This window comes from Temnothorax nylanderi, unplaced genomic scaffold (assembly GCF_030848795.1).
Source record: "Temnothorax nylanderi isolate EJ_2023f unplaced genomic scaffold, tnyl_v1.0 TNYL_tig0274_pilon, whole genome shotgun sequence".
In the NCBI taxonomy this organism is placed as follows: domain Eukaryota; kingdom Metazoa; phylum Arthropoda; class Insecta; order Hymenoptera; family Formicidae; genus Temnothorax; species Temnothorax nylanderi.
In genome coordinates this window covers 234558-245475 of record NW_027249336.1, presented here as the reverse complement: position 1 = coordinate 245475, position 10918 = coordinate 234558, and the positions used below count along the sequence as shown (strand labels likewise).

Here is a 10918-nt window from a genome sequence, read left to right as displayed (position 1 = left end):
TTTAATACGACCGATTTTTTATTTGTTACAGAAAATTACAACACGAAGATGCTGCCATTTTCTACGGAACGGTAATGTTCACATAACGAAATGTGAGTGGCGGTGAAAGAAATTTTATGAAATTGAAGATTCAGATTTAACCGATTAATGTACGTCTCTGCTTCGGGTTAATGGAGCGCAACCCATGGAAGGGAACACACTGCCAAGCGAAGACGGAGATTTCTTAAACCAGGATTAGAAGGCTGCCTAAAATCGAGCGCACTTGTCCTCGTCTCAAATCGATCAAATCATTGACGTGAGCTTCACGAAGAGCTTTAAAACTTCGCGCACTAGATTCAGCAACGTGCGCGTAAGCTGCTTCAATCACGCCGCGGCAACAAATCTGTGAAAATCTGAAACTGTAATTCTACATGACGGTAGATCCGCCGGAGAAGAGAAAAAAAGGAGAATTCGCCCGATCGCCCTCGGACGATCAAAGGATCGCCCGCTGAGAACAAATTTATTCTATGTCTTGCGAATTTTTGAGAGGCGGATTGTCGCGACGCAGAGGTTGCGGCATAAACGATGCGCCCGCCGGTGAATTAAAGCGTATACCTGGGCTGGTCGTTCGGACAATCGATAATGCTGGGTCGTAAAACTGCGCGCGAGGCACGTAGCGTGTCTGATAAATAATGCAATTTTATCGAGAGAGTCGATGTCTTGAGGTGTGAAGCGAAAAGCGCCGGATCATTCTTAGTGCCTCGAACAGATCTCGAAACGCCTCACGTCAATTACGATGCGGACACTGATTTGTGCATCGATCTCGTGAAATTGACCTGAAATGCTTGATCCCGAAAAGAACTGAGAACAAGAGTTAATGGGAAATTAGGAACAAGTGTATTATTCGAAATAAGTGATCGTGCGTGCTACAAGATCCACACGAGTGCGGATCGAGAAAGTGCGGATTTCCTTAGATTTTTTTTGCGGACGAGATCGATTCCCGTGACGTCATTGCGAAAACGACTCGGAAATAGTGTCGGATTTGGTAAATATTTGTCGGTACTTCGAAATCGAGTAGTTTAACGCGTCACGAAGCATCTCATCGTGATTCAAAGCTCGTTCGATGGGGGATTGAAAAAAAAGGGTCTTTCCATATTGACACGCCATATCAAACAGAGCTCGTGTAAAAGGGTCGGGGGATACGTGCCAGAGTGGATAAATCGTGGTGTACGAGCAATTAAGAAGTAAATCGGAAGAGAGGTAATTAACGTAGTATCTAAAGTACGAAGACGCGCATGCCTCACGGTAATTAATTACTTTCAATGTGAGTTTAGAAAAGTCGGAGGATCTCTTGGGTATCATTACACGAACTTGAAGAATGGCACGTAACGCTCGTGAATAAAAGAGGAGGTACAGCGAGTAAATTTCTAGTATATAGTCCTGATTACGGAGGCACAACAAAGTTGCATGAACTTCGGCGCGGTTACGAAGAATCCTTTCGCGGGTATACGAGAATCTTTAAAATATAGGAGCGAAGAGAATGCGGGCGGTGCCGTATGTGCTTCGTTTAAACTGACAATAATCGTCAAGCGCGTGTCACGAACTTGTACCCGGTAAAGCGAGTGTCGGCAAATGAAATTCCGGCCATGCACTTACGATGACGTCGTTTCGTGATTTGAACATTCGAGCATCGACGCACGCGTGAAAATTCGACTCGTCTTCTACGAGTATATGCGCATCTTGACAGGAAGAATCGTCACAAAGAGAAAAACGGAAGAAATCTAAGATTCAAAAACAGATTATTCATAGGTTATATTGAAAGAAGAAACAATTTTCACACATATACCTTGCACAAAGAGAATTAGGAAAACGGGCATTGTTCGTCGACGATCATCAAAGCATGACGGTCCTTATCAAAGCAATACATTGATAGCCTGTCGATTCGTTTGAATACCCACAAGAGGAGAATCACAGAAAGAGAGATTACCACAAAAGAGAATCGCACGACGTAATCGAAGAGTTATCTTGGGAAAAAAAGAACAATATTCAATAGGGAAGTTGGTGCGTGGTCGCGATCGCGGATAGTTATCACTGGAAAACAATAATCGACTAACAGTCGACGATTGTCGTCGCGGGACAAATGATGGACCTTATCAAAGTCGACATGTGATACGGCGCACGGCGACAAACGAGTGGTGTGCGCGATTAGTTACGAGAGAATGACGGTGATGTGTACGTCGTTCACGGATGTTGTTCAGTGCCGGGATGCTGCAGTGAGTAACTGTCACTAAAAGAGCGGCGAGTGTGACACAACGAGATCAGTTTCGTCGTACGTCGCTGTCGTTGCCGTTGTCGTCGTCATTCGTGGAGGAGGGTAAGAAAAGAGCCGTCCGATACCGCTCAGAAAAATACCCAGCATGAAGGATCATCGAGGAGGATGGCTGCGCGTCGTGCTGCCCCTGATAACGTTTCTCTCGCATCAGACAGGTGAGTACAATCTTGTATTATTGCGCCAGCTTTTCTTCACGAGAGCCTCGAGATGATCGAGCCGCACAAGATATATACATATTTTACTGTTGCTTAATTGAATTTACTTTTATAATAGATAAATTATTTTATAACGGTTGATAAATTTGTTATAAAAAGAGCATAATAACAATATTGCGAGGAAAAACCCTAAAAGTTTTAAATTTTGTACATTAAAGAAGATATTATAAAACGTGAGTAATTTGGAAAAAGAGATTATTCTTTGAAAATGAAATTATAAGATAGGAAGTGAGAAAGATATAACTTTTTAGATTTAGGCGGATATTCTATAGTCGTTTATACGCTCTTTTTCGAATAAATTTCTCAATTTACATCGGCGCGCAGTAATTTAACGATTGAATGAAATAGATGATTGCACCGATAATCATAATTTAAAGCCGATTATTACGGAATGCAAGTGCACAAATACGTTTTATGCATCTAAATAGAGTTCTGTGAACGTAATCTAGCGCGGTGGACGGACAAATATTTTTTTTGCTATTTTCTGATGGCCCAAATAAACTTAAAGCGGTGGAACGACACCCTGTCGCTCATTCGAACAAAGCGCGAGTGTGTCGGTAAAATGGGCCACACCGACACGATGTATTGTTTTCCCACACACGCGCTCGCGCGGACGCGATTATATCGAAATGTATATCACGAATAAAATACTGTAAGGGAGACCCAATTTTCGACAGAATATTGCGATTTAATGAGCTCCGAGGTAACCAGCTTTTGGATGGTGGTTTATTAACGGATCGAACGCTTTTTTTATTTTCCTGTAACACAAGTTCGTTCCATTTTACGATATCTCGCGGTTAATAAATGATTAGGAGTTAATTTGTCGTGACTTGGAATAATTAGCAGGACATTTATAAGAAAATTGAGATCGCGGTTACATCAGATATTCTTTTCTCTTGAAAAAAAAGAAAGCGAGCACGGGAACGTTGTCGGTAAAAAAAAGTCGTGTTATCGCGACGTTTCGCGTGACAAGACGAATTCCGAACGTAATTCCCGCCCAGGATTACCAAAAGGTAGAATCGTTTCTCCTGTATTCTGGTATTCTTAAATACCGCGGGCCGCTATCGCATTCCAGTTGATTTCCATGCAATGAATGGACTCATGAATAAAGCGCTTTAAACCGGATCGCTCGAGATCGTTCGGCGAAAGGCATTCTGCCAATAATTTCAGAGCGAACTCTATCGACATACCGAGTTATTCATAATTCGCTATATGTATGCCGAATTGCATTAAATCGAGAACAGTCGGTAGGAGCAATGAACGATTTGATTGTTGAGATCAGGAATTTCAAGTTGTTCTTATACCTGTATTTCTCTGTAGCTTTGTCGAGCAATTTGCGGATTACGAATCACTCAGCGATCCAGCATTTTTCTCGCTAAGAGATCAAAAAGCTTTTTTTTTTTCAAATAGTGAAAGATTTACTATTTAGAACACTCCTTAAAGGAGATATCGATCGGATGTCGTGTCGCGGACATGTAGCGGAAATTCACTCGTTCGTCATAAACACGCTTCACGAGTAAACCGTATATAAATTACCTGAAATTTTGCCACGTCCAGGAATGATAAATAATATGGGGCCATAATGTTACATATATACAGACACATTGCCGATGCAAGGAAATTCTATTTACGGTATTTTCCTGTATCGTGAAATTGCATTTCAAACAGAAATTCTATTAGATACTAAGAATATCGTTTACTCAGTTATATTATTAAAAACTTATAAAAAAATATTATTGAAATTATAAAATACTTATACAAAATTAAAATTATATTTTTGATAATGATTTTAGGACGATTTATTTACTTAGGATTACTTTACTTCGAACTAATTAATTTATTGCAAATTTCATGCAAATTAGATGAAACTGACGATAAAGGTAAATATTGAGACAAATTATCGAACTCGGTACAAGTGAGTAGATAACTTTATATGTATTTGCATATAAATAAAAAACTTCGATATAATTTCGCGACACCGTTAGACCTCGAAAAACTGCAAACCGAATTAGACATGCTCGGTAATTAACGCGTCTCGGTTCTGCCGGCTGTTAGCTTTGGGAGAATAAACATTGCCCGAATTAGCAGAACAAATTTCCCTCGTTTCCCAACGGTGCTCCTCGCTCTTCCGGGTGACTTTCATCGTGACTGCCACCTCTGGCCCGTGAATCGAGAAATGGAGGTGTCCGGAAACTCCATCGAGGAGCACGAACTTTCTTACGAACGTCATGGAAAATTGAATTTTTAAGCGACAGGTTATTTGCGACTGGCCGACCGATTCTGATTGATTTTTCCGTTTGTATTTTCCGATTTCGTCGTGATTTCTGCATGTTACCATTGAACGAAGGCTAATTACAACTGTGAGCATTACAACGAGCAAGCTCGAACGATCCTCCGGATGTGTTGTTGTGATCCTGCAAATCCGTAATACGAACGAAAATTTTTGCCTTTATTTATTCGCAAAATCACCGTTATATATCGCCAATAGAAACTGTATAAATTACGGCTTTTTGTAATAAACCGTGTTTCGAAAATATCGATGAAATCAGAATTTATTTGAAAGAGATATTTTCATTGAAGCGGTAAGAGAGGTAATATTTATTGCGCTGAAATGAAAAGGTCGATAATTTATCGCACAATGAGAGACATGGAAATACAAATTGCTTTTTTATACCAATGTCGGATTTGTGTCGCTCTATAGAGGTATAGACGATTATTTTCATTCCACATACATTCCATATATTTACTTTGATCACTTTTACCATTGAAAGTAGACGGGACGAACGGGCAAGGGAATCGATTTCGCGAGTGAATTCTATCACTTCGCATATCTCAACGAGTCGTTGCTCGAATTTCTTAATGTATCGATCCGCGCGATACAGTTGTACGTGCATAATATGTAAATGCTATCCAAACATTGATAGTCCGTTGTCTCTTTCGACGAGCATTGCGCCAGAGAATTATAGATATCGAGCGGACGTGTAACACGTTTGTGGAATGCGGTTGATTGTAAGTCGAGAAGCCAATTTGCCAAACTCGAGTTCGTCGTGAGTGGGCGGAGGGGAGAGATAGAGACGCCGCAAGAACGCCGCGGTGTTCCATTGAAGTTGTAGAGAGAAGAGAGTCGATGTTATTATATACCTCTATACAGCAGTATTTATGCAGAAACGACGGTGTATCGTGGATTTGCACAACGTGTCTTGCATCTAATTGCACGCGCGTTATTAAACTCGACACCGGCTTAACTTTTATGCACCCGATGAATGTATCGTTTTCCGAAAGCATTAAATTAACTGTGTGGGCGCTCGATAAGATGCATGCGCATTTAAAAATAGTCGCAGTCTGCAGATGGCGAGAATAGTAGGTTTATTTAATGATTAGCGCTTCGTTGATTTATTAAGTACTTGCGGCTATATCGAGACTACCGGAATGACGCAAAAGTTCAAAAGACGTCTGCGAGACATTTAAGACATTAAGAGACGTCTGGAAGATTGAATTATTCTTTAGACAGTTTTACGATGTCTCTTTAAACGTTGTGTCGTTCGAGTACTTGATGTAGTCACGTTTTTTCAATAACGACGACGCGTTTTTAATTTCCTTTGTCGCCGGATACGTAGAATATCCGTGGTAACTCTGGGACACCCTTTGTCTATATTCTACTTTATATCATAGCGAATGCCGAAAAATTGAATTGCGGTGTAGCCGGTCGGCACGACCGAACAGTAAATCGAAACTCCCCGCAGAGATGCCGGTACAAACGAACGTAGAGACGAACGCAGAGAGGGAGGGGGGGGAGAGAGAGAGAGAGAGACAGATAGAGACAGAGAGAGACAGAGAGCGTAAACCATTACTATTGAGCTTATCAAAGTGATTCACGTGACTGGCCGACGGTATTATGCAAATGAGCCGTAAAATTATCGTAGCCTTCAGGCATCGCCAGGCAAGGGAATACCCTGAACTTTCCATTATACATGATAGAGCACGTTACTATAACTATGGTTACAACTGATATCCGTTTCAGAAGGCAAAGATTACTTAATAATTCTCCATTGGATGCAAACTGAGTTCGTCTTTGAATTACCACCCGCGAGAAGCGTTCTATCTTAGCTGAACTACTATATCGTAACGAACAAAGATCATAGTTAGGAAATCGATATTGTAGAGCAAAATAATAATAACACATAAGCGCGATTTTTTAGCGCAAAACTTTGCAACAATTTATTCAACTTATATTGGTTATATAATGTTACGAAAATTAATAACTTCTAGCATGAGATTGCATCATGATTGTATTAAGAGCTTATTAAAAGAGATTGCGGACATTTTTTATTTATTTTGTAATAGCGACAGGAGGATTAATGATCTGAGTAGAATTAGTTGACGGGCAAGAGGTGGCAGCCTCCGTCCGGTGTGCCTCTTAGCGAGCTATCAATGTCTTCGTTCCACTTCGTCCGAGGAAACAGGAAGCGATTCCTCCAATGGCCGTCGAGAATGTGTCCGGCAAATTTATACGCGCACAGACAACTGCAGCAACGAGCGCGCGCATGCACCTATATCGCTTCCAGAACAGAAAAGGGATTACGACGGCCGAAGAGAGCGATGGCTCTAAAATTGGATCAAAGATTTTCGACGGCGTTGATCGAGATCGTGCGCTCGCGCGAGCGTGGCAAAAGGATCTCCTGTCATAAACAGAGAGGCTGGCACACGTACGCGAGTACTTATTCCCTTAATACTGCCTCCGGTAGACGAACGACTCTCGATTACCGCGCGTTATGACGGAACTTCATTTCGCGGCGACGCGAACACTGCCAAGCCGATAAGGAGTTACTATATCGTACGATCTGTATTATACACACGCTGTGTCTCTCTCTCTCGAGTAACTATGCACTTAATATCAATACGCAGTGAATTCGTGTTTGCCCTCTTGAACAAATTCGCGAGCGAAGTAATATTGCCGTATAATTGATCGTTAAGGCGAACTCAAAGACAAGCATAACTCAACCCTCGAGATAAATCTGTTTGTTTATAGCCGACACACTCGTGCAAACTGCAGTTCATTACAGTCCGATGAATCGCCGCATTTGCGTGAATCACGACGATCTCGGGAGAACTCACGCATAGCGTTTGTAGACCGGTCGCTTGAGATATACTCCTGCATGTTGCAGTTAAACCGCAACGCGTAACGCCTCACGGGAATAAATACGTGTACGCTATCGCAGCGACGACGATTGATACTGTTTGTATTTTCGGATAAAGTTTTTTTAGCCGATTCGGTCGGGCTTAATTACTAGCTGTCTCTCAGCGAACCCAGTTCTCAGCAGGTATTAACTTCTTCAGTAAACGACTCTGCTGGAGGGTAAATTGAGAGAGAGAGAGAGAGAGTTCGTTTGATGATAATATAGATAGATTATTTTTGGGGAATTTTTTAACGCGCGTAATTTGTTCTCTGTCGTTGATTACGGAGATAATTACGAAACTAATTATCACGCTTATATATATTACTAAAATTAAAATATAATGAACAACCTGTTTACAAAGTTAATTGCATAAGTTAGATACTCTCGTAGATAAATAACGTAATATCATCAAAGTTGCAGGGCTCAAGTTAATTCAAACTTATGCTCGCTCCGAGTATGATTTGCAACTAGAACTTTTTATTCGAAGTATATAGCTTCACGGATCGTTCGTCAGGATCGATTGTGCCAGCTGTAAATCTGCCGCTGTAAAAACAACGTCAACGTTAATCGACGATCAGTTATTCACGTTAACGTTTTCGGGCTACGAAAGTAATCTACGCCGGTCGATCTGATTTACGATCCTTGACGTGATCGAGGCGGGAATAAGTTAGTCCGTGCATAGTACGTACGTTTCGCGCTGCAGTCCGAGGTCTGCTCGATCTGATTGAATCGCTCCGCCTTATCAGCGTGCAGGTACGACCGTAATTCTGAAACATCCGACTGATCCTGTGCCCGACCACCTTCCGGATCCTCCGATATCCGATTGAGGAGACGAACGCGTGCTCTGTTATGGAAATATCAGAAACCATCCCTGATGGCCGTATAAAGCGCGCCGCGGTGTCGTAAAGTATCCAGACGGCGTAAACTCGTAGTAATGCGAGAAATAAAGTGCGCCATATTACAGGTTATTTTTACTCACAGCATAAAAGGCTTTTAAATTCTTAATAATTTCAATCGTAAATATATAGGGTGTTTCTCCAATAATTACAGATTTCTTGGGGTAAAGTCGATTTTTGTTTATATAAATTACATATTTTTGGGAAAGGGATATATTTAATTTATATTTAATTTCTGATCGTTTCCTTATTATGTAAAATTTACTTTAACTTTTAAAGATTTAGGTCACTTGCATTCTATAATTAAAACTATTTAAGTTTTGTTAAAAGAAATTATAAGAGTTTATAAGAGAACGTGTTTTATAAGAAAAATTGTTAATACAATAGCGCTACAATAACGTTTTTTTTTATTTTGTTGATATGATTTAAAGAAAATATGTCACTTGCATGATATCCTGTACACCCGTAATCGGAAATTGTCATAACTCTCTTCGATCATAGCAATGCTCCGCGAGGTTTTTTGTTCTAGTATAAATAATATTCTTAACGAAACCATCGGGCTGGTCAGCCACGCGGTATATCGTACGGCAGTAGCGTAGTATAGTCTAGTATTGCGATTGAAAAATTGCCACGAGCCATAAAACATTCTCGCGTATAGTGCGATCCATTTCGCGAATGGTACTACGCGAAAATAGGTTGCACTGCAAAACGTTTCGAAAAAGACGCGTCGATTACGCGCGAACGGCTTGCGGCGAAATTGTTGCTGCTGTAACCGTAATTCGTTCGTCTTCTCGTTTTCCCATCCGGATATCTAACGTTCGTTTCTTCGATGAGATCGATCTTTCCGTCTCGGTCTCTCTCTCTCTCTCTCTCTCTCTCTCTCTCTCTCTCTCTCTCTCTCTCTCTCTCTCTTTCTTTCTCTTTTTCTCTTTCTCTCAGGGTAGGCAGCAGTTGTGATGTAAGTGCTCGGTGATTTCGAAGAAAAATATAAAGATGTGAATAGTAACGCAAAGAAGTTCAAAGTGTAATAGATACTTGAAGATGAGAGAGAAAGAGTATATACTGGCAAATTGATATTACCTTACTTTAGCGTATCCTAAACTACTAATATTCGCGGAATATACACTGAGTAACCTTTAGACGGGATTTTGTGGCGCGCTTTATCGCAAAACGTTTTCTACAAGTTGTCGTTAAACCACGCGGAATCCTCGTCTGAAGATACTTCATACCTCTTCATCTAAGAATCTTGATCGAAAGATCTTAATTATGATTATATCAGGGAGAAACTGAGGAAATTGGGTGATTATAAATTCGCTGCGAGCGACTAGTACGTAGGCGACAAGGATCTCGCAGCATCCTTCCGTGACTTCCGTCTTTCTTTCGAGGAATATCAGCTCCATATCATGAATATCATTCCGGGAACGAAACTACGTTTCCCGATGCTTCCGGTATCGGTGCAATAACGCGTACTCCTCGCATGCATTTCACAAACGTGACTTCTTCCGTTTCTTATCGAGTCTGAAGAATGGTAACGATCCTTACGACATCTTCTTCTGAATCCTTTGACCTGCATTCGGCCAACCCTGGTCCGCACCACAACACAGGATCCTTACTCACCTCGCAAAGAGCGCGCCATATTTCGGATTTATTTCCGCACCACCTCGTAGCGACTTCCGGACGCGAACTTTCTGCCGGCGCGCTTTCACGAACTCGATATAGCGGAAAATTGCTTTCCTCGCGAAACTTTTCCCGGAACGTTATCCTGTGAGTGCAGGGCTGTCCCGCTTTTATGCCGATCCCGAGATCGACGACTATTTCTATATAACAAGTATCGTGAATTATTATATACAAAATTCTCAAACCGTTTGGGCATTTTTATATGTACTTTTTGTTAACGATATATATTTATTTTTTATTCGAATATTCCACATAGTTTAAAAGTCGACAATTTTAAATAACATCCAATTGATTTTATTAACGTGCATAAAAATACGTAAGATAATCCACAGATGTATCTAGAAATAATATAAATCGATATTCCGATTGAAAACATATTTAGCGTGTTATAATAATTGTTGTATAAAATAGGAGTTTTAAATAGATTCATTGATAAGGAGAGAAACAAAAATTATTCACTTTTGCATAGAGTTTATTGCATGCATTTTCGCGCTTGGAATTCAATATGGGCAAAAATTGCTTCTTGCGTAAAGATCTCTCGAGCTTTATCATCTTCGTACATGGTTCTTTATTGCCGATCTACGAACGTACGATAACGAGAATTCTTATCACGATCATCGTGAAATTACAACATGGTTTCAA

General features: G+C 40.7%; 1 protein-coding gene across 2 annotated transcripts in view; it reads left to right on the top strand.

Moving 5' to 3' along the window:
• Window positions 1–335: 335 nt before the first annotated feature.
• The window catches only part of LOC139780372 (opioid-binding protein/cell adhesion molecule homolog), a 96656-nt gene continuing 86073 nt past the window's right edge, over window positions 336–10918 (top strand). The window contains exons 1-2 of one of the 2 annotated variants that reach the window (XM_071718991.1): window positions 336–1239; window positions 1314–2466. In XM_071718991.1, the coding sequence (XP_071575092.1) occupies window positions 2397–2466 (70 nt within the window). In that variant the 5' untranslated portion in view covers window positions 336–1239; window positions 1314–2396. Of the gene's footprint in view, window positions 2467–10918 lie in introns of both variants that reach the window. The other variant, XM_071718990.1, reaches the window with a different exon arrangement.